Genomic DNA, 24871 nt, shown 5'->3' with positions numbered 1-24871 from the left:
TCTGAGCTTCAGGGAGCACCCCATGCCGGTGGGTGGCAGGGTCCGCTACTACCTCCACCACTGGTGCGAGATTACGCCAGAAAAGTGGGTGCTACAGATAATCTACAAAGGTTACACCCTTCCTCTTCAGTCCTCCCCTCCAGCCGTGCCACCTCATTTCTGGGGATCATTTGGACCTTTTCCCACAGGAATTTACGGCCCTCTTGGCCAAGGGGGCCATTGAGTACCTTCCCGAGCAGGAAGTAGGAAGTGGTTCTTATTCCCACTACTTTCTGGTCCCCAAGAAGGACAAGGGGGGCCTGCGTCCTATCTTAGACCTTCCGAGACGTGAATCGCTTCCTCCGGAAGGAGAAATTCAGAATACTGTCTCTGGCTCAGGTCCTGTCTGCCATCGACCCTGGAGACTGGATGGTAGCGTTGGACTTGCAGGATGCTTATTTTCGAATACCCGTCCTGCCGGCCCACCGGCGCTACCTGCTGTTTACGGTAGGCCAGGAGCATTTTCATTTTGCCGTGCTCCCCTTCAACCTTACCAGTGCCCCGTTCACAAAGGTGATTGCGGTGGTCGTGGCTCATCTGCGCAGGTCGGGGTGTCAGTCTTTCCCTACCTCGACGACTGGCTGTTGAAGGCGGGCTCGCCCCAGGCAGTCGTCAACCACCTCCAGACTACGGGCCGACCTCCTGCATTTGCTGGAGTTCTCCATCAACGTCCCGAAGTCGCACTTGAGTCCCACTCAGAAGCTCCCCTTCATCGGAGCGGTTCTGGATTCGACGCTGTTTCGGGTTTATTCTCCCGAGCAGCGAGTCTGAGATATTCAGGCTATGATTCCGATCTTTGGGCCTCTATCCTGGGTTTCAGTCAGGATGACCCTACGACTCCTGGGCCTGATGGCCTCCTGCATCCTGCTGGTGACACGTGCAGTGGGACCTGAAGTTCCAGTGGGCGCAGCATCAGGGCAACCTGTCTGATCATGTCCAGATCTCGGAGGGCGCTGCTCAACAATTGCAGTGGTGGCTCACGAATCGAGATTGGGTCAGTGGCAGATCCCTCTCCCTTCCCCAACCACAGCATTCAGTGGTGGCGGACGCGTCCCTCCTGGGATGGGGTTGCCACTTGGGAGAGGCGGAGATCAGAGGCCTCTGGTCTCCGGCGGAGTCCATTCTCCATATCAATCTTTTGGAGCTTCGGGCGATCCGACTTGCACTGAAAGCATTCCTTCCCTCTATCCGGGGAAGTGTAGTGCAGGTGTTCACGGACAACACCACCGCCATGTTGTATTGCAACAAGCAGGGCGGGGTGGGGTCCTGAACCCTATGTCAGGAGGCTCTGCGCCTCTGGACATGGCTGGAATAACAAGGCATTACCTTGGTGGTTCAACACCTGGCAGGTTCTCTGAACGCCAGGGCGGACAAACTCAGCCTCTGGTGCTTGATGGGTCACGAATGGTGTCTGAACTCGGACGTGGTGCAAGGTCTTTAAGCAGTGGGTAGAGCCATGGTTAGATCTATTCACCACCGAAGAGAACGTGCAATGTCTTCAGTTCTGCGCGTTGGAATTTCCAAGGCGGCACTCGCTCTGCAACGCTTTTCATCGCGAGTGGAGTTGCAGTCTGTTGTACGCCTTTCTGCCTATACCACTTCTGCCCAGAGTGCTGAAGAGGATCAGGCGCGACCGGGCCCAAGTCATTCTTGTGGCTCCGGACTGGGCTTGAAGAGTTTGGTATCCCGAGCTACTCCGTATGAGCGTCGATCCCTCGATCTGTCTGCCTCTGCGGGAGGAACTTCTGTCGCAGCAGCAGGGGGCAGTCCTCCACCCGAACCTGTCCAGCCTCCACCTCCATGCATGGAGATTGAGTGGCGACAGTTGACACCTAGCGATTTTTCTCCTGAAGTCTGTGATGTCATTCTGCCAGCCAGGCGTCCCTCCACCAAAACGGTATACGCCTGCAGGTGGAACAGATTTGTGGCATGGTGCACAGCAAAGGCTGTGGATCCCCTTTCTGCCCCTCTTTCTGAGGTCCTTCTGTTCCTTCTATCCTTGGCCCAGCAGGGCTCAGCTATGGGCACTGTCAAAGGTTATCTTTCGGCTATCTCCGCCTTTCTACGGCTTCCAGATCAGCCTTCCCTTTTTACGTCCCCGGTTGTTAACCGTTTCCTCAAAGGCATTACACACACGTTTCCTCCCGTGCCCTTCAACATGCCTCAGTAGGACTTGATTCTTGTTTTGACTTATTTGATGTGCGCTCCCTTTGAGCCCCTTCATAACTGTCCCTTATGTCTTCTCACTTTAAAGACGGCTTTCCTGGTGGCTATCACCTCTGCCAGGAGAGTGAGTGAGCTCCAGGCTCTTTCTTCCAAACCTCCTTTCCTTTCAATTCATCCGTACAAGGTGGTTCTAAGGACCTGTCCTTCTTTCTTGCCAAAGTTTGTCACGCCCTTCCACATCGGGCAGACCATCACTTTGCCCACCTTCTTTCCGCCTCTGCATCCTTCCAGGGAGGAGGAGAGGCTCCACCGTCTGAACCCAAAACGTGCGCTTTCATTCTATCTGCAGCGTACACAACAGTTCCGGGTGGATGATCAGCTCTTTGTTGGCTACGTGGGTGCCAAAAAAGGTTGGGCTGTGCACAAATGGACCGTCTCTCGGTGGGTCGTTTTGTGCATCAAAGCATGTTACTCCTTGGCCAAGAAGGAGCCTCCTGTGGGGCTGCGTGCACATTCGACCAGGACGACTGCAGCCACTACTGCCTTGGGACGCAGCGTTCCCTTGCAGGACCTCTGTCAGGCAGCTATGTGGGCCTCGCTGCACACGTTTACAAAGCACTACTGCCTTGACAGTTAGGTCCGGAGAGACAGCTTCTTTGGCCGTTCTGTTCTCCGTGACTTCCTGGTGTAATCTTATTCGCAGACCCGCCACCGGGGTTGGCATTGCTGGGGTATCTATTCTAAGGTAAGGAATCTATCACTAACGTGTCTCTTTCAGATACACAAGTTACTACTTGTGTAATGATATATTTGTAAGAGACATTAGTTCGTGATAGATTCCTTACTGCACCACCCATCCTCCTTGTTCTGCGAACTGATTACTAGGGTTAAGGTTATCCCTTTCAGGGCCCTAGATTTTTGCACCAATGGTCAGTATCTTGTATGGCTCTGCGTTCCTGGTGCGGAAAGTCGTGTACAGAACTGACGTCAGCGTGCATGGGTGGCGCCTAAGCACCCTCCGTGACGTCATCTCGGCGCTGACGACGCCAGTGACAGACGCGGAGCCGCACGACGCCACCTACTGACGCGCAGGGGTACTGCTTAGCAAAACTTTCCGGATCCAGACTGACGCCTGGGAATATTCTAAGGTAAGGAATCTATCACTAACTAATGTCTCTCACAGATATATCGTTACCCAAGTAGTAACTTGTGCACCAGGGACAAACAATGGTGCCCCAGTATGCTAATTGTGGGGTGTACAAAGTACTTACCATGGGATGTAGAGGAGAGGGCACAGCCACTGAGGTCCTGGTTAGCAGAATCCCTGTGAACTACAGTCAAAACACTGACACTAGGCAAAAAGTGGGGGTATCTATGCCAGAAAGTTCCACCTTCCTACACTACCCCTGCCCAGATGGCAATTCTATTAGTGACATAAGAGGCTAGTCAGGGGTCACGTGCACCCTACGTTTAGGCTACATTCTTATTATACATGGAGCAACAGTTTAGTCTATTAAATTAAGCAGAAATGCTGAATTCACATATTTGAAGGTGCTCTCTCATGTGATAATGAAGAAAAAGGTGGCTCTGTAAAGTAAAATATTTGCCTAGAATCACACAATTTGAGCCCAGTTTACGGGTCAAGTACAATACAGTTTGGTCGAATAGATTATTCATGTCACTGGACCTTTGTGATTTTTCAAGACCTGTTTGTGGAAATGCCCCAAAATACATGGCTTCTGGAAAGAGGTATGAGTTGTATGTCTAAATTAATGGATATAGTGGTCTCAAAGCTGGCACAGAGACCCCTGTTAGGCTCGATTCTAGAAGTCAGGTGGGTGCTGTTAATAGTTGGAACTCTATTGAAAATGTATAAAATAATCGTAGTAAACATTTCTTGCATTCTAAAATTTTCAAAGGCAAGGGCATTAAGCAGCACCTCGCTTATAGCCAAAAAACCCTTCTTTTCCTCTTGACTCTTGGAAGTAAATACCTACTCAGGGGTGTGTTTTTGAGGCCCAGTACTGATCAAACAAATGCTGATTATTGATCTGTGGACCCACCTATTCAATATACACTCTTAGTCAAACCTTTGCTCCTCCAGTGTTTGTTCAGAATATGAACTGCGTAGGAGCTCTACCTTTTAGGATAGCAGGGGTTAGTCTGGAATCCTAAAGGCAATGTGCATGTACATACAGACAGTTTTTGTCAAAAATCATTAGTCATTTTACATTGGCCATCTTTTAAAGTGAGGGGTAATGAGCCTTAGACGTGTCCATATATGTAATTAAAAAAAAAATCTGTTGTGTAAAGTTTTCTGCCATCTCACTTGTGATACATCCCATAATAGAGATCCCACTTTGTATAAAAGTCCCTTTAACTGTAACAAAATGTTTCCAGTTTGGGGTGTTTTCTCCTGTAGGTTTAAAGGTCCATGTTCACTTATTGGCGTAAAGAGTGAATTGTTCAATGGTATGGCCAAATGACAGGATGTACTCGAGGACCATTTGTTTTGCATCTCGCTCCCCAGGTCTAGCATTTAAATATCATTAAACTCCATGGCAAAGGATACAAAAGAAACTTTTTCATTGGCAATCGTTCGTTAGTTTTGGGGCATCACTCTGCACCTCCTTTGCCCTTATAACACCTAGTTTGGATACCCAACCTCCCCTTTGGCAAAGACATGCCAAGAAGGCACTTGTAGGGTCTTCTTATCGCAGAGGAGTAACATCGACCTGAAGTCTTTACACCGCAGAGGGTCCCCACCTTTAAGCCCCCTGCTGTTTTTGGCCTTTGTATATCAAATACTGAAATCCAGGTGTGCCCATACTTTATTTTGCGGATTTGAGGCACATTTTTAGAGTTTCATAGAAATGGTGGTCTGTGTTGTGCCAAAAATAAACCATTAGGTGACTACCTATTTTGTAAACTTTTTTTGTAGTCCTTCAGTATTTTCATGGATATCAGCTACTCCCCGCCCCCCGCGCGTCATTGGTTTATATTTCAAGGTGTAGTGAAGTTTGACAAATAGACTACCTATAAAAATTATTTTCAAGTTAAGTAACTTCCCTTTTATAAGTGCTTTGATAAATTAGTATTACTAATGTAATCTAATAACTTGATTGCGTGTAACTGTTTGTGTTTTTTGTAGGTTGAAAGGACCCCTGATACCGCAGCAGTTCTCAGAGTTGCCAAAATAGATACCGCTGTTGAAGAAAAATCTTCAATCACTGTTGCTTCAAATACAGTAAGTAAACCTCAATTTGCTTCTTGTTTAAAAAGGATGAAAGAAAGCAAGCATATTTACCAAAAATGCAGACTCAGAAATATTAACTGTGTTTAGAAATTATATCCCTCAATTGTTTGTCCGCACCTCTGTCTCAAAGTTTAGATTGTGCAAAATGTTTTTACAAATTCTATGTACTAGATTTACCCAGATTACACTTTCAATCTGAATGACCCAAAGTGGCTGGATTTCACTCTGTTTGAGATTCTCACGTATTTTAGAATGTGTTTTTCACTTCTGGAATTAGTATACCTTGTTTCTATTAAATGCCTGCTGTTTGACATTTGCTAAAATTATCCTTCTCTTTTGTAAACTTATTTATCTTGTTTGAACATGGCTAAAACAGGTATACTTGGATTTCAAATTAAAATGATAAAATAAACCCGTGATGTAATGTTTATGAAATGCAACAGTTGGATTGAGTAACTCAGTAAATCTATGTTGCTGATATTTATTGGCGACCTCCAAGTTATATAAAGTAAACCAAAAATGATACCTGCAGTCACTTGTAAAGCGACTAATGGTTCCTACTTCTCTGTACGTTATAAACTGCAGTACTCTACTTGATAACATCCAAATTACCTTGAAACACAATTTATCTATTTAAGGCAACTCGCAATAGTTTTACTTTCAACGAGGGGGAGAGATTTGTGGTAATATTTATGGAAAAAAGTATATCGGATAGAGACATCTAGCCGCAGTTTCCTTAGCTTAGAATTCTTCCCAGGCGCCAGACTGGATCAAAAAAATTGCGTGTCGGTATAGAGCGTCGTGCGACTCCGTACCGGCGTCGTCCACGTATGAAATGTCACTGTAGTCCTTATAAGCCCCTCCCTGACGTGCTGACTTCCGTGTCTTCTTTTCCACTCTTACAACGCGAATCCGGATAAGCCATTACCTCAGGAAGTTTTTGGCCTACTTCAACATTAAAATTGTTGAAACTTTGCTTTTCTGTCCAAATCTTGTGGGTCTAGTAGACTGCAAACGTCATCCACGGACCCTCACTCCATTTGTATGTGGTGCTTGGGAGAGCACCATGACTCCGATGATTGCGACTCCTGTCGTCAACTTCGACTAAAGGCACTGCAGGAACGTCAGATGAATCTCCTGTCGGTGCTCCTCTCGCAGTCACTGCATGGTCCAATTCACGTATCCGGACCTGGAGCCGTTCCCAACACCACCACCCTCCATCGTCGTCCCACAGTAAGTCTCCATGCAGGCGGTCGAAGTCTTAGCATCCCCAGACTCAACCACGCAGAGATTCCAACTTTCCCGTCTCCTCCAGCTTGTCAGGTGAGGACTCCATGCACGAGTTCACCCTGTGCCTCCCGGTCTACCCTGGAGCCAGAGCGACTCTGACCCAGATGGGAGCATAATATTGCTCTCCGCATGCCATCTTTGGGCTTTCACCTTCCCTATAGGTCCTTCGGGCCCCAAGGAGGTGAGAGGTATCTCGACTGTGTCCATTCCAGCGGGTGTGCCCTCCGCTTCAGTTAGGCCCTCGGGTCGATGGTCAACTCGGTCTTGGCGCCAGTTCACACATTCGGTGCTTGTACCCGATCAGCCGACAATGATGTCGGCTGCGCTGATTGACACTGTGGTACTTCCTCTTTTCCAACTTCGAGCCATCGCCAACTATGCACCAATCGACCTCGAGTGCAGAACAAATGGTGCTGCTTATCTCTGTAAACCTTCCGATTTCTGTGGAGCCCTCCAATGTTTTTCTTCTTAATAACACTGTTAAGGAGGTGATGGAGATGAGTGGGGGTTTCTGCACCCCATATTTGATGCTGCACAGCCTCATCTGGAGGATAGCTGGCTGACTGAATTGGGTGAAACTAATGGATTACAGTCTTCCCCAGCTTCTGGCCTTCTTTCACCTCCTGGTATTGTTACAGAGGTGTTCTCCTCTTTAGCTGATATGCTAAGGCATGTTGCTCTGATTTTGAATTTAAATCTTTCTTCTGTAGTAAAATCTACTGATCCCCAAATTGGCGTTCTCCATCAGAGCAGAATAGGGGAGGAGCTGGTGCTCCCCTATAGTGACGTCCTATATGACATTTTGTTGGGAACTGGGCTAAACCCTATCCAGGGGCCCCAGTGGATCGATCTATAGCTCACAGACTCAGTCCAGCCCCTTGTGATCCGGCCTGTTTCCTCCAGCACCTTTCTCCGCATAATTTGGTGGTACAGGCTGCTTCGTCTCCTAGGATTATATTGAATCTCTTAAGCATGTTCGTTCAGACAGCGATTCCCGGAGCCAGAACGCTTGTGGCAGGCATATCTTCACCTCCACAAGTTCTGCTCTGCGTTCCATGAAAACATCTTGCGTTCTGGGACACTTTTTCCATACATTGTGGGATTCCTTGGTCTGTCTGTTGCCATCGCTTCCGGACTAACTCGGAGCGAGCTTACCAAGTTGATCCAAGCTGGGCAACAAGTGGCTAAATAAATGATTAGGTGAGGGATGGATACCACTGAATCCGTAGGTTGGGTCATGGCTTCTTCAGTGACACTACGTCGTCATGCCTGGCTACGCACCTCTACTTTTTCGGAGGCTGTTCAGACCACTTTTCTTGACATGCCTTTTGATGGCATCCACCTTTACGGTGCTCATGCCGACTCTGCGGAGCTTTCGCGACAGTTGGAGTGGAACAATAACTTAGCTCTGCTCTTGCTCCTGTCTGTGTCCCTAAATCCACCCATTTCAGTTAGTTTGGGGGAAGTTGGTCCTTCATTTCTTCGATTGTGCATTCCGTGGCGGTGTCAAACCCACCTTTTGGTGACACCCAATGTGGTATTCCTACTTCCTGCTGGTAATATTCTTATCCTTCTTACACTGTCAATGACAGATTATGGTTCCACACTACTTATCAGAGCCACTTGTGGTCTATAGTTTGCGAGCTCAGACTTGCATCCGAACTGCTGGAACGTTTTACACTGGCACTCCATGTTCATAAATAAAATTAAGAATCCTCAATCTACCCTTCAGGGAGTTTCTATTTAGCTTGTTCAATGAAATATTTTTCTCGTGCATCTCTTGTTTCTCCTTGATTTATACATGGAGACCCTTTCTGTTACCCTTCTTGTGTCATTCTGTTTCGCCAAAGGCTCTAACTTTTCACTGGAGCAGTGGGACATGTGCCACAGTCACACCTTTGTTGTCCATTATTTTCTGCTAGAACACTCTTTTCTCTGTATCCTTCATTTCTTTAGCAAACTTCAGCAAGGTGCACTTTTAATGGACTACTCTGGTGTTTTTTTTTTTTTTTAAGTGTTTTCTTTCTCAGCCCCCTTTTGATCGTCTTGTTTGTGGTTTCCACAACATTCTTTATCAGTGTGGTAGTACTTAAGTGTTTACTTTTTTCTACCACTGTTCTCGCTGTCAGTGCTCTGACAATTCCTGTCAGGACATCTGTCATACTAATTTATTGCCTATAGGCAAGTCTTTTTCCCTTATTGCCACAAACACTTCCTTTTTCGGGGTTCACATACACACATGGCATCAAGGGGTCTACATTTTTATCCTTTCAAAGACTCTGTGTTCTCTTTTGTTGTGATAATGGCTCATCTACCGTTTGGTGGATTGCTTGGTACTTGAAACTGTTCCTAAAACATTATAAGTTTGTCCTCTTGGACTTAGGTTCCTTGTTGGCTTGCTTGTCCCCTTCTGTAACTCTCTCTATGGACATTTCTTCATTTTGTTCTGTACCGTGTCCTAATAGCCTACCCTCAGGGGTTAGTCCTTACACCTATGCGCTATCTTTTATTGCTGGGGTTTCTTCTTCATAAGAATATCCCCCTCTATTGTGTATTTCACTTCTTTATCCCAATTATGGGTTTTCTTCACCCATGTACCTTGGTATAATCGAGTCTGTAGGAGTGTTGCCCTTATACTTTTCGGTAATTTCTTTTCCTCTGCCATGGGTAACTTTATTCCCATGCTTTTCATTGTCTTTACGACTTTGCTTGCCTGTGATTCTTACCACAGTTCTTAGGGTGAAGTGTATGCTCTTGCTCGCCTAACTTCCTAAGAGTGCCCTGTCTCATGTTCCTTGTTATGGACCAGCTAGTTCTATTCAGGAATTTTTAGTGAGATCAATTCGCAAACCCTTCTCCAGGGTTGGAAGTGCTTGGGTATCTATTCTAAGGTAAGGAATCTCTACATCTATTCATCCGAAGACATCTCTATCAGATGAACAAGTTGATTACCTTTGGTAACGCCTTATCAGGGAGAGACATAGTCTAGCCGCAGATTCCTTACCTACCCACCAGTCCTCCCCGTTCTACAAACTGTTTCCATCTTACCTAGAAGATTCCTTTCTTGGTATTCGCATGCTGTGCATTTCAACTTCGTAATTTTTAATTCAAAGAGATATTTCTGTTTTAATGGCACACTGTTTACACAACCAGTTTCTATGATGACTCCGCGTTTTAGCACAGTAAATAGTCACAGAAGAAAATTACGTCAGCACATTGGGAGGGGCTTATATGGACTCCAGTGACCTCACATACGTAGATGGCGTTGGAAGGGAGTAGCACAACACCCTCTACTGACGTGCAGGGGTACTGCTGAAAGAAGTTCAGAATTCAGTCTGGCACCTGGGGAGAAATCTAAGGTAAGGAATCTGGCTATACCAGATAAGGCATTACCGAAGGTAAGTAACTTGTGCTTCAGTTGCAAGCAGATGCTTCCCTTCCGAGCAGTATGGCATCAAAAACAAAGGGATGGATGGAATGCCTGAATTAATCTCAGCCACTGACAATCGCTCAGAGCCACATCCCAGTCCATCGTTTTTCACCTACCATGTCTTTCCAGTTTGGACCCAGCCATATGGAATTCAGCCTTAACCCTGCTCCAGCGGGAACGTCCAGCCAGAACTGCCAGGTCAGGTCTTCCCTAAAGCAGAATACAACATTGAGTACCGGTTTCAGAGCTTATTAGAGCTCATCAGCCAGGTATAGCTTGGTTCCATTGGCACAGTGAGCATGGGAACCATGTCTATGCATACCCATCACACTTGAAGCATCAAAAACAAAGCGCTTGATGGGAATGTTGTAATTAATCTCAGCCGCTCGCGATCGCTCGGAACCGTATCCCAGTCCATGGTTTTTCACCCACTATGCCAGCTCTGTTTAGACCCAGCCATATGCAAATAAGTCTTAACCCTGCTCCAGTGGAACCAGTCCAGCCCAAACTGCCTGGTGAGGTCTTCCCTTCCTAACCGTGTCACAACACAGAAAATCGATTATGAACATATTATCAAGCAAAGCAGAGTCAAAGAAAAGTTGTTGAGAGGCGAGTAAATCCCACTTCAGGCAAAGAAAATTTGTCACGCAGTTTTGAATGGATTTGGTTTCAGCCTGTCACTCTTCATTGAGAAACCAGATTACCCAATAGTTTTTGGATTAACTTTTCAAATTGCACAATTAGCCACAAAGTTCAGGTTACCCAATTCAATCTGTGAGTAGGTAACCTAGTTTTGGTTTTCTGTGGTAATTGGTATCCTGTTTATAATATTATAAATTCAGAGCTGCATGTTTCTGTCACTTGAATAGCAAATACATTGTATAACAACTGTGAAATATTAAAAACAAAATTTATAGTAATCATCAAATGCCCAGGTCACAAAGACTGGACGTTCAAAGTAAGTTAACACATCAGTATATGACAGTATGGCAACTAAGAAATAAGCTACACAAAGCAAATCAACATGTTTGCTCACCAGTCCAATCTGAAGAAGCCTTTTCAGTACAACCCCCACCCCCCCTCCCACCAAAAGATTACACAATTCTTGCTGAGTTGCTGACAATTTTATTATGAAACAATGGAAATAGTTCCCCCTTCCTCTTATTCTGAGGATTTTGTGGAGTAGTGCCTAAGCAGCTACATGCCACCTCCTTTGATATTTGTGGCCCTATTATATTGCAATTGGCAGGAGAGCTGGTGGTTTGCATTTTAAATGTGAGGGATTAGGATTTAGGCCTTCTGTTTCCTCGACAGTTGCCTTTTTCAGTGCCTCTGTCCCTTTTGCATGTGCCAAAGCTAACTTATTGTATATATCTAGCGCCTTTAGCTCTAAAGCTCCCTGCAGGTATGACAGTGAATTCGTTGGTACTGTGTCACCTCCTAGACACAAAGCACGTTCCTTCAAGTCTCCCAAAATATTTAGTCCACATCTGGGTCCATCCCCAGCCTGTGGAAGCCTTACACAGCGTCCTTTAGTCACAGAAATTGTTGATTTAATAGTCTTCACGCTTTTTGAGGGCTTGGAAGTCATATTTTGAAGTAACGTTTTCTGGCCTTAGCGCCCCAGAGAGAATTTATTCACTTAACCGCTACCCGTTAGCTGCATAGGCCTTTTTCATTCAATAACTCGTGCAGTCGCACAGTAGCAATTCCTGTTTCAAGTCTTAATATATATTTTTTTATTAATATTTTTGTTTATTGAGTATATGATTCAAATACGCACAGAGTAGAAAAAACATAGCTAGGGTGAAATTATACAGAGGCCATACAACATGTAAAATCGGGAGCTACAAGGCAGCGATATCCTTATCTGCAGTTCCAAGTCCACCTTATCATAACAATAATAAACAGTTCCATACAGTAACGTACCTCAGGAAAGAGCAGGGCCGGAGTGTGCAAGGGAACAGAAGGGGGAAGGAGGTGCTGACTTAAAATACAGAAATACCACATAGATTTCCCCCGGGGGGCAATGTTCAGGAACGCAGCAACGGGAAACTGGTCAAAACCAAAAATCGTCCATGCAGCACCAGACTCAAAGGTCACTGCTCCAAGATGAGGGGAAAACCCCACTACAGCCATACTACTAACCTGAAGTGGTGCTAGCCTCCGCAGGCACACGCTGCCGCAGGTAGGTTTGAAAAGGACCCCAGATATCTTAAGGGCTTGATCAAACGGGCATTAAATTCCAGTAAGCCACTAACTGGTTCTGGCAATACGCCGCATCCTTAAGTCAGTCTTCCAATGGGGGAAGTGGGTGACAGCCTCAATGCATCACCTCCAGTTGCTTGCCTAGTAACAGCAGAATTGAAGTTAACTTCCATAACTCTGGAGGGACATCCCTGACATACACCAATAATGCAATAAGGGGGTGCGTTCTAGCTATAAGCCTCTACCATCATCAATGACATCAAAGAGTGACCTCCAGTATCATTATGTTTCTTGACTTAATATTCTTAATGGCTTTGATCTCATGTTCTACAGAGAGGATCTAGAAATTCGCCCTATTTTCGGCAACAATCAGGAAATGCAACAAAGTTCACTTATTGACTGGTGTACTTTCTTGCTCCTTAGGCTTGAACAAAAAGTCATAAGCCGTGGTCTAAACAGCAGTTTAGTGTCTCATTTATTGTATGAAACACAATGAATAATTTGTCTTGTTGAAGCGTGTCATGAATTTCCTTATCGTTCCATTCCCATCTGTCGTCCCATTCCCATCTTTCCCCTCCCTTATGTGTATGTGCGCAAGCCCCCATGCTGCGTTTCTCACCTACGTTCTTATTCAGTTAACTTGCCAGTTGTTGGCGCTCCTTTGTTAAATATTTTTTTTACTTTCTTGCATTGTTACTTCAAGCAGCCACAGTAGCCCTCATTGCCCTGCCTTGTTGATCCAAAGGCAGGGCCCAGACATTGCGATTTTCGCTGCTATTGCAGCGCCAGCCCCAATACGGCTCGGCTAGCGGGGAAATTGATCCTAGTGCTCACTGCCATTACGTAATATGCTTTGAATCCGCAAGGCTCTCCTTAATGTTCCTCATCCAAGCTGCATGACTTGCAGAATGTGTTGGAGTTCTGAAGGAGCCGAACACTGAGATCCGTTACCCACCGCATCACGCCACTATGTACTCTGCAATTGAGAGGTCATGAGGAGCGCTGAGCACCAGAAGCGACGAGTGACTTTTTTCGGGCTGCATCATCTCACTCACACTGTACTTTTTGCTGTCCTTGTGGGAGTTCCTTGGCCTCCATTGAAGTGACAGTCCTGGGTGTTTCCCTCCATGCTAGGCTGTGTGTCTGTGGGAATAGTTTACTATTTTTTAAAGAAAGTAAATAAAATAAGATTTTTAGGCAACAGTGCTGCTATATTAGTGTATCCAAATCAATGTAATTTTCCTAGTGGATTTACCATTAGATGTTTTAATTAAAAGATACAAACTGAAATAAAATATTGCCTTAACATAGTCATTCTTTTGTTATGCCTAGAGGTTTTATTTTGCTCTGTTTAGAGATACTCCATATGCATTGATAGTTTGTGTTTATGAATTCCATGATAATGAACTGGTGTTACAGGTAAGTAACATTTTCTTGTACTCCATGACCAAGGCTTTCCACGTCACATTCCTTCCTGACCTCTTGAAATGAGTCCTCACTCAGGAGACAAGCCAACCAACTTTTCTTTTTTTAATTGATTGTTCATAAGTGGTCTCCCATCCCACGTCTGCCATTTCTACCAGGCACAGTTTTGCAGACAAGTGGCAAAAACAACTGCCCATTTCCAAGGGCACTGGGGATTGGTTTTAGGACTGTGATGAGGAAGCTATAGGATAATGAAGTGTATCAGTAAGGAACCTGGCCATTGCACTCTCACTCTTCAACTCTTGCAGATGTACCATGCTGTTTTTATCCAAAGAAGGATGAACACCTTTTTATTGCTACATCTGTATTCGTCAGAACGACATATCAATATAAGTAAGCCTGCATTTATAAAAATTCTCTCTTATAAGCAAAACACCTATCCACCTCCCTTCCCCCACCTCCAACCCACAAGAGAAAGTAGCACACACATATTGGACTGTATTGAGGCCATCTTGCAAATATTCCTCAAGAATACTTGCTAAAACTCAGTCCACGTAACTGCTGTACTTCAAGTAGATTACACTTTAAAAGTAATGGGTAGAGGATACCTCCACCACTCCCATGTGTCTTATATATAGCTAGCTATAACCTGCCTGCTGCTGATCATTAACGGGTTCTGCTCTTTCCTCTTGGGTTGAAATGCAACAGACTGAACATCTGTGGATTGCAAGAATGCATTTGGCCTAAGATAAAGGAAAGAGTGAGGTGCACGTTTAAATAATGCCAGTGCTGTTCCATCTTGAATAAAGGAATGGAAAAAAACTTGTAGGACCATTTCCTGCTCAACTGAAAAAGAATAATCCACGTTGACAAAACTATTGATTGAGCTGTTTAATGACGGTCTTTAGAAAACCGCATAGACCTGGTTCCTGATGCATTTTAGTCTTAATCTCACAATTAAGCTGAGCTGACGCTGTTATCTCATATTCTTTCAGGCACTGATTCCTAACTTTTGAGTTAACCACAGGCATCAGACTGGACCTGGAAATTTTTCATGAACAGTACCTGAGCACGCCGGTAGGTAGGTTTGATCAGCTCCGCGTGGCCGTTCTTTTCTTTCCACACCAATCAGTACAGATCCAGAGAGAGTTACCCCATCAGTCACTTTTTTACTAGCTTTTTTCAATGTTTTGTCGTTTTTTTTAGACTTCTTCTCCTTGTGTGGCAGGGATGTCCACTAGGAAGACTAGCTTCAAGCCCTGCGGCGCCTCTCATTGACAGATGTCGGTAACTGACCCGCATCTTGTTTGTGTCTGATGCCTAGAATTCATTCACATCATGAATACCTGCTCTGATTGCCATGCAGTGCACCCCAAGTCCTTGAGGGAGCGGTCCTTCAAGTTTCTTGCTGCCCGAAGAGCGGCGCATGGACAGTCTCGATCCCGGTCGAGAGGAAGGTCCTGGGATCGGTTGCACAGTCCAAAATCATCTTTGTATTCTAAGTTGAAAAGCCACTCCAGTAAGTCACACAAGAGGACAAAAAGTAAGAAGTCGGAGCAGTCTTTGACTTTTCCTCAGCCGTTGGGTGATGTGACAAGGGAGCGTTGACATTCGAAGCCTGGCTTCGCAGTTGAGCCAGCACCTGCGTTGCCTTCGCACTTCCCTGAGTTTCCGGGAGCCAGAGTACCCCTGCTCAACTCCAGGATTTTTATGTGACCCTTCACCTCTTATTTGAGTGGCCCGTCCCCTCTGGTGTGCCTTAAGACCCCTCCGGTTCGAGCGGGACCACTACTGGTTTAACATCGCAGGCCCCTGCACCAGTCAGGCCCCTTGGATCCACAGTTCAGGATGGACCAACGCCGGTCGTACCTCCTCGACCTTCCCTGGTGCCAGTCCCGATGCAGACACTCCCAGCATCCTTTTCATTCTGATCCCCGACTCCGACATGGAGCCAAAGGGGAGGTGTCCGACGTTGACTGGAGCCATGCCTTCCAGGCCAGAGCGTGAGACTTATTCCTATGGGCTAGGACTCTGGTAGGATTGAGAGGGGTCGCTAAACCCTAAGTAATATTACTATTGCTGTTTCCCTCTGAGGCGGAAGCCGGAGGTCTACTGTGCTCTCTTGCACCTTTTTAGCATCAAAAACGATTGACTGAGAATTGTGTTTTAAAATTGTATTATATTTTAATAGGAGCGTTTTAATACCTCCCTGATACCCCCACAGCGAGATTACTTCGCTGGGCACCCCCTTTCCACTGCCTCGATCAACTGAGGCGCAGGGAACATCCCAACACAACTTTGGCAGCCATCTTAGGTTGGGCAGGCTCGCCGGAGAGCTCGACGCCCCTCCCGCCCTCCCTGGGTATCAAAACAGGGCGTAATTCGGTCCCGCAGGATTACTATTGCTGTTTCCCTCTGAGGCGGAAGCCGGAGGTCTACTGTGCTCTCTTGCACCTTTTTAGCATCAAAAACGATTGACTGAGAATTGTGTTTTAAAATTGTATTATATTTTAATAGGAGCGTTTTAATAACTCCCTGATACCCCCACAGCGAGATTACTTCGCTGGGCACCCCCTTTCCACTGCCTCGATCAACTGAGGCGCAGGGAACATCCCAACACAACTTTGGCAGCCATCTTAGGTTGGGCAGGCTCGCCGGAGAGCTCGACGCCCCTCCCACCCTCCTATCGCCCAGTCCAAAGTATGTATAAAAACAGCAACATCGCCCGTCCGCGCAGCGGGCGGGCGCAGCGGGCGCGCCGGCGGCGCGCCGGAGGCGCGCCAGAGGCAAGCCCGTCTGCGCCCGTCCGCGCCGGGACCGGGCCTAGGGCCACAACCCCTGGCCCACCTCTCTCATATAACCGGAGTACACTGCTGGAGATTGGTCCCTCCTATGCCCCTCTATGTACCAAACACGATTTCTCCACAATGTTACCAGAGATACAAACACAATGCCAACATTGTAATACTACACTCGTGTTCTCGAATCCAACCAACCTAGTTCAAAACCGTGGAGCTGAGAAAGACACTCACGTGACCATGGCGCTAATCAACGCGCGTTCCCTGAGCAAGCACTGTCAGGAAATAGCTGATCTCATCAGTGATCTCAATTTAGATGTTCTATACATCACAGAGACCTGGTCGGATGAGGCATCTGCCCCAGATTATGTTACGGCAGTTCCTTTAGGCTTCAGTGCCTATCGGCAGGACAGGCCCAAAGGGAAAGGTGGTGGGCTAGCTATTATAGCGCGAGACCATTTGGAAGTTCGCTCCTCGCCTATACCCATTACTTCATGTGAAGCTATGCATTTCAATATAAAGCTGTCCCCTACTTACAACTTCAAGGGAGTGCTCCTCTATAGACCCCCTGGGAGCAGATCAGCATTCCTTGATAACCTTAGTAACATCACTGAGTCCATAGTTACAGAAGAATCTACCACAATTATGGGCGACTTCAATTTCTATCTGGAGCAAAGCAGCGATAAGGATACCATTTCCCTTACATCCGACCTAGAAATAATGGGTCTTAGTCAACTGGTCACGACCTCCACCCATCAAGCAGGTCATACGCTAGATGGAATTTTCTCAAATGTGGAAGGTCTGTGCATAGCCTCAGTTCTCCCCATGACATGGACTGACCACTCAGTCATTCTTAGCAGCCTCACCATCAAAGGCTCGCCGAGAAAAAAGGCTGCTTACACGAACAGTGGCACTTTCAAAGCATGGAAGGACATCAACTCCAATGACCTTACGATGTTATTAAACAACACCATCCCGGATCTATCCACTGATCCCAATATCGCCACCAACCAATTTCAGAAATGGTTGGCCGAAGCTACCACTCAGTTGGCACCCACCAAATCTCTGTCAAAGAACAGAAACTTGCCTAAAGCTCAGTGGTACACAAAAGACCTGAAAATTCAAAAACAACTAACTAGGAACAGAGAACGGCACTGGCGAAGAACTTATGACAGCGAAAATAAGGAAAAATATAAACGAGCTCTTGCTTCTTATAAAGCTATGATAGTAGCAGCAAAAAAACATTATTTCACCACTAATATAGAGACCGCGAAAAATTCTAGCAGACAGCTATATAACATCGCTAAAACCCTTTCTGGAAATACCCCGGATCTTAACCCCCCCCCATCACAAGCACTATGTGATGCCTTATCCGAGTTCTTTTTCAAAAAGGTCAATGACATCTACCAAGCGTTTAACTCTGACCCGGCTAGTAGTCCTGCTACATCCTCAATGATCATACCGAAAAACACCATGACCAACTTTAAACCCCTCACTATGGATCAAATTAAGGGCATAGTAAAATCGATCAAAGCTGGGTCAGCTCTGGATCCTTGCTCAACCTCGGTGATCGCAACCGTTCCAGACACAGTCATTCCCATTATTACACATGTCTGTAATACTATACTGACATCTGGAATTTACCCTGACTCACTAAAAAACACGCTGATTAAACCCCTGCTGAAAAAGCCTGGTCTAGATAAAGGTGAATTAAAAAACTATCGCCCTATCGCGAGTCTCCCTTTTCTAGCAAAAGTCACCGAAAAGGCCATGAACCACCAACTCTCAGAATTCATTGAGAGTCATAACCTGCTGGATGATACACAGTTTGGTTTCCGTAAACACCATGGAACGGAAACCGCTCTCATTAAGGCAGCGGATGACATAAGAGTCATCCGTGATCAGGGAGGAACAGCACTGCTCGTCCTTCTGGATCTCTCAGCGGCCTTCGACACGGTCGACCACAAGATCTTGGTCGACCGTGTCGAAAGGATGGGTATTCAGCTTACAGCTAAGGATCTCCTTGCCTCCTTCCTGGCCAACAGAACCCAGGCCGTCACCATGGGTCCTTTTCAATCAGCGGATCTGTCGTTGCCGTGTGGGGTTCCTCAAGGCTCATCCCTCAGTCCGACACTATTTAATATCTATGTGTCGGACCTTGCTAGTGTCATCAAAGCACACGGGATGGGCCTCACCTCATACGCTGACGACACCCAGCTGGTCTTGGCCATAAAGGGCGATGGACAGGAGGTGGCAGAAAGATTCCAAAGGGGGATGTTTGCTATCGGTGAGTGGATGGCAAGAAATTGCCTGAAGCTCAATTCCGATAAAACTGAGGTGGTGATCTTTGGCAACCTTTTGCCAGCCTGGTCGGCAGCTTGGTGGCCATCGGCTCTTGGTGTCCCTCCTACCCCCACTGCTAAGGTCAGAAACCTAGGAGTCACTTTTGATGACAAGCTCAGTTTCATGGCCCATGCAAATAAGGTGGCAGCTAACGCCCATTTTAAGCTCAAAATAATAAAAAAGATTATCCCTTATTTACCAGATTCAGCAGCCAAGACGTTAGTGACCTCTCTGGTCCTGACATCGTTGGATTACTGCAACGGTCTATTGCTCAATGCACAAAGCAGAGTCACGAAAAAACTTCAGACTGTGCAGAATGCAGCGGCACGCGTGCTATCCAAGAAACCCAAGTTTGCCCCCATCTCGGACACCTTGAAAGATTACCACTGGCTATCCATCCAAAATAGGGCTAAATTCAAAGCACTATGCATAGTCTATAAGACCCTGCAGGATCAAGGACCGTGCTTTCTCAAAAAGCTATTAATTCCCTACAACCCGTCGAGAACACTCCGCTCCTCCTCGCTTAACCAACTGGTGGTTCAACGAAGCAGAACAGTCTCATGGGGTGACCGCCGCTTTTCTATCGCAGCCCCCAAAATCTGGAACGCCTTACCGAACCACATTAAAATAAGCTCCACACTTCTCCAGTTCAGAAGGAAACTGAAGACGTGGCTATTTAACCAGTAAACCCAGCCACCAACTTTCTGATCAGGGATAGACAGCATTGCATATCAGCGCCGAGACGCCTACGGGTAATTGCATGCGCTCTACAAATGCCATTAAATAAATAATACCCACCTTTAGACCCACAGATGGTGTGTTGTGAGGAATTGGTGGAGGCCAGTGGACTGGACACTTTTCCAGATACTGACATGCTTTCTCCCCCTACCGTGGGTACGGATGAGGGAGCATCCTTTGCAGTGGTAGTGATAAGGGTGGCAAAGGTACTGGACCTTAGTCTGCCCCTGGTGGCAGTCAAGACAAATGTTTTGACGGAGGTGCTTCAACCGGGAGTGACCCTCTCAGAACTGCTTCTCCCATTCAGTGAAGCCCTTACTGACGTCCTGCTAGGTACCTGGTCCAAGCCCAGCACAGGGGTTCCTGTGAACAGGGTGAGTGACCTCTGCCACTGCGCACCAGGGGACCCCAATTTCCTTACCCAGCACCTCACCCCGGAGAGTTTGGTGGTCCAAGCCTCTACTTCTCACGTAAATCCTGGTGCATTCCCTACCTCCTCTCACCCAAATAGGGAATCGAATAGGCTTGGACACCTCAGGGAGGAAGATATTTTCTTCCACTAGCCTGGCACTGTGGTCTGTGATTACTGCATGCCTTTTGGCCGGACACTCCCATGCTCTATGGGATCTGGTTGCGCAAGTGCTGTCCATGGTCCCGGAGGACACTCGGGCCATACTCTCGCAGGCTGTTGCTGACGGGAGAGACTCTGCAAAGTTCACAATCCGATGTGGACTTGATACCACCGACTCGCTGGCCAGAGCAGTTTAATAGACAGATGCTTTACAATGCCATGCCTAGTAGAGAGGGCAACTGACTTTTCAGGGGATGTCTAAGCATTGCTTATAGACATGGCCTTTGATGACTCCTGTCTTTTCAGAGACCAGTTTGATTCAGCGATGGAGAGCTTTAAGGGCATCAGGGCTAAGGCCAGGTCCTTTTATTTTCCTTGGCCCCTCGCCGACCCAAATCCACCCTTTTACTCCTTTTGCACCCACTAAAGGGCTTCCATAGTCTACAACCACTCAGTCACCTTGGCGAGCATACGGTCCCCACAGACCTCATAGATCGGGCAGTTAGATATTGGGCCAGTCCACCACCCCCTGCAATCTCAGCCTCCAAACCCTTAGTTTGCCCTCTTACCATCATGGGCATCCATTGGGAGGCAGGATACGTCATCACTTGCCCCACTGGAGGTCTATAACATCAGACCGATGGGTTCTTCAAATTGTCCGATGGGGCTATTCCCTCCCCTTCATGACTCCCCCTCCACCCATGCCACCTGCTTAAGACAGGGTGACGGAGGACCATCTTACCTTGCTCCGCCAGGAAGTGAGGTCTTTCTTGGCCAAAGGAGTCATAGAGATGGTGCCGTTGCCAGAAGTAGGTCATTGTTGCTATTCCTGCTACTTTCTGGTGCCCAAGAAGGACAGTGGTCTTCATCCGATCCTAAACCTGAACCCCCTCAATTTATGCCTCAAGAAGGAGAAGCTCAAAATGCTCATGCTCGCTCAATTTCTTGCCTGCCCTGGACCCAGGTGACTGTATGGTAGCTTTGGACTTACAGGAGACACACTTCCATATTCCCATCCTCCCTGCCCGCTGGAGTTTCCTGTGTTTCAGTTTGCTGTACTCCAATTTGGCCTTACCAGAGCCCCTTAGGTGTTCACCAAGGCAAAGGTGTGGTCATAACTCAGCTGCCGAGATCCAGGTGCCAGTCTTCACCTATCTGAACGACTGGTTGTTTAAGGCGGGCTCCCCCAGGTAGTCGTCTCGCACCTTCAGACTATGCTTGATCTCCTGCTCACTGAGGTTCACTATCCACATGCTGAAGTCACACTTGACTCCCTCTCAGACGCTTCCTTTCATCTGAGCGGTTCTGGATATAGTGCAGTTTCGGGCATAACCTCCCAAACTGCCATTCCTGGATATTCGGGCTATGATACTGATGTTTCAGCCTTTATCCTAGATTTCAGTGGGACGAACTCTGAGGCTGCTGAGCATTATGGCTTCTTACATCCTGCTTCTGACACATGAGGGAAATCTCTCTGACATGGTCCAGATGTCAGAGGGAACTGCACAACATCTGCAGTGCTGGTTAACAAACTGTGATTAAGTCAGCAGCAGACCCCTCTCCCTTCCCCAACCACATCTGACAGTAGTGACAGATGCGTCACTCCAGGTGTGGGGCGGCCATGTGGGAGAGGTGGAAATCACAAGCCTCTGGTCTCTGGCGGAATCAGGACTCCATGTCCACCTTCTGGAGCTCCGGGCGATCCAGCTGATAGTAAAAGCCTTTCTACCCTCCATTAGGGGAAGGCTAGTGCAGGTGTTAATGGACATTACCACCATGTGGTTCTACAACATACAGGGCATCTTGGGGTAGTGACAACTTTGTCAAGAGGCCCTGCATCTCTAGGCATGGCTGGAATAGCAGGCCATTTCCCTGTTGGTTCCACACCTGGCAGGCTCTCTGAACACGATGGCGGACAAACTCAGCCAAAGATGCTTAGAGGATCACGAATGGCATCTCCATCTGAAGGTGGTGCAAGGTCTCTTTCAGCAACCTTGTGTGGATCTGTTTGCCACCACCGAGAAATCCCAATGGTAGCAGTTTGGCGCACTGGAGTTTCCAAGGCAGCTCTCGCTCGGAGACACTGTTCGTCTCATGGGGAGATCAGGGCTCCTGTATGCCTTTCCACCCATACCATTACTGCCCAGAGTTCTCAAAACGATTGGGAAAGACCAGGCTCAAGTCATTTTTGTTTCTCCTAATGTATTCACAGAGTTTGGCATCCCAAGCTGTTGAGCATGGCCATCGGCCATCTGATCCAGCTGATCTTTCTAGAGCATTGTTTGACGCAGCAGAAGGGGAGGGTGCTCCACCTTCTTGCATGGAGTTTGAGTGGCGGCAGTTGACCGCTTTAGAACTTCTGCCCACCAAAACTGTATACGCCTGCAGTTGAAGCAAGTTTCTGGCATGGTGTGCAGAAATACAGGTTGACCCCCCACTTCTGCTTCCCTTTCACAAATGTTTGTTTATTCTTTCCCTTGCCCAGTTGGGCTCTGCTCCTGGACACTGTAAAGGGCTACCATTCTGCTCTGTTAGCCTTTCTGCTGTTGCCTGACCAGCCACTCCTCTTCCAACCTCCTATTGTACAAAGGTTCTTGAAAGGTTTTGCAACATATTCCTCCTTCTCCCTTCTTCATGCCTCAGTGCGACCTTAATCTAGTCCTGGCTTTCATGATGTGTGCTCTCTTTGAACACTTGCAAAACTGTCCTCTCAGGCTCCTCACCATCAAGACTGCCTTCCTGGTGGCAATAACATCTGCCCAGAGGGTTAGTGAGTTTCAGGCTTTGTCGTCCAAGCCTCCATACTTGAACCTCTACCCAGACAAGCTGATTCTACGAACTAGAGCTTCCTTTCTGCAGAAAGTAGTCACTCCCTTTCATGTAGGCCAGTCCATCATCCTGCCTACTTTTTCCGCTCCGCCACATCCCTCTAAAGAGGAGGAGAGACTTCACCGACTGGACCCAAAAAGAGCATCGTTGTTCCACCGAACGGCGTGCAGGGGTAGCGCTCATGAAAAATTTGCGGATCCAGTCTGGCGCCTGGGGATATTTCTAAGGTAAGGAATTGAGAAAGGCATATCAGCAAGTAATTAGAATAGAACTTCAGCATCTTGTCCAAAGAGAGGACAAACCCAGGCAGCACTGTCTCTTGGCATATGTAGGCCACTAAGTTCTAGTATTTGTCCTCAAAAGAGGTCTATTCAAACTATCCTGTTATGCCATATTATATTAATCGATGTCTGGATAGCGCTGCATTATGGCCTTGCAACAGGTTGGGTACCTTCCTAGTTTGATTTCCATTTTCAGACTGTCATCATCTGTGGTGTTGATGTTGTCATCTTACGTATGTTTTTTTTTGTCCTCATACGCCAAAAGATATTCTCGAAGATCTTGCCCTTGTTACCAACCACTGACACCGAATGTACCCAGGAATGCTCATAATCTCCGAAGATCTTATTGGAAGCACTTTCTGTAGATACCCAACAGAGATAAAAATCAATTCAGTTTCTCTAACTGACCGCCGTAGAACTGATCTTAGGGTACTTTAAACTACAAAAAGGCATAATCATTGGACCTTATTCTTAAAGCATATCCAACCATGAGATACATGGAGTCCAGAAATGTTTTTTTCTCTTCCAATTTATGCTGTCCAGTTTCAATGTATACTTAATTGCATTAATCCAATCTAAATAAATTGGTGGGGTATCTTTTATCCATAATTTGCATATTTCTCTTCGAGCTAATATAACTAAATAAAACAACAACTTATTTGTCTCTCGAGAAAGTGATTCAAAATTCAAGGCAATACCAAAAAATATAAATGAGGTACTAACCTGTATATTTAACTTCAATATACTTTCCATACCTTCAGATACCGCACACCAATAATTATGCAAGGCCGGACATGTTAAAAACATATGGAGATTGTCTGATTTTTTTTCCATCTTACATTTAGGACAACAAGGAATAATCTCCTTCGAGAATTTAGCAAGCTAACAGGAGACCAATAAACTCTGTGAAGAGAGAAGAAATGGTTGCGTTTTAAGTTGGCAGGAGAAACTGTAGTATGTAGTATGTCAAAAGATACTTGCCGTAACTTCTCCAAATCGACGTCCAAGATATGCTCTCCCCACAGATGAGATGGCAGGGTGAAATCGCCGTCTTCTGCTTCTAAAATAGCCCAATAAAGAGTTCCTGTCTGTATCTTGAAGGAAAAACCAGGATGTAAATCCTCGACGGCGCTTGTTGTTCCTACTTGCGATCCTACCGCCTGGCTCCAGCTCTTTATTTGAAAGTATTTAAACTTAGATAAGTTGTTATTAGTGACGCAAGAAATATCTTCCCAGGATACAAGTGATCCCTCAGACATTAACTGCGACCAATGCTTGATGTCCGCGTCCATTAAAGGCTTTGCGAGGCTGTCTTTTGTCCACTCCGGGGAATCAGGAGACTCCCAAATAGGAGACATGGCCGTGTGGTATGTAAGTTTCAGAGCCTTCCTTACTCTAGCCCAGGTAAAAGCCATATCTCTCAGCATCTTCAAACGCACCTTTTTTAAAAAGCACGGATCTCTATATTTATATAGAAAACCATTTGAACCCCCATGA

At 46.5% G+C, this 24871-nt stretch overlaps 1 protein-coding gene across 11 annotated transcripts in view; it reads left to right on the top strand.

Annotated features, from left to right (window-relative positions):
• The window catches only part of REPS1 (RALBP1 associated Eps domain containing 1), a 1025500-nt gene that overhangs the window by 905887 nt on the left and 94742 nt on the right, over window positions 1-24871 (top strand). For all 11 annotated transcript variants that reach the window (XM_078649357.1, XM_078649363.1, XM_078649362.1 and 8 more), the window contains one exon: window positions 5357-5452. In XM_078649357.1, coding sequence (XP_078505483.1) covers window positions 5357-5452 — 96 coding nt within the window. The remainder of the gene's footprint in view (window positions 1-5356; window positions 5453-24871) is intronic.

The sequence above is a fragment of the Lissotriton helveticus genome, chromosome 6 (assembly GCF_964261635.1).
Source record: "Lissotriton helveticus chromosome 6, aLisHel1.1, whole genome shotgun sequence".
Lineage (NCBI taxonomy): Eukaryota > Metazoa > Chordata > Amphibia > Caudata > Salamandridae > Lissotriton > Lissotriton helveticus.
This window is presented reverse-complemented; position numbering and strand designations above follow the sequence as displayed.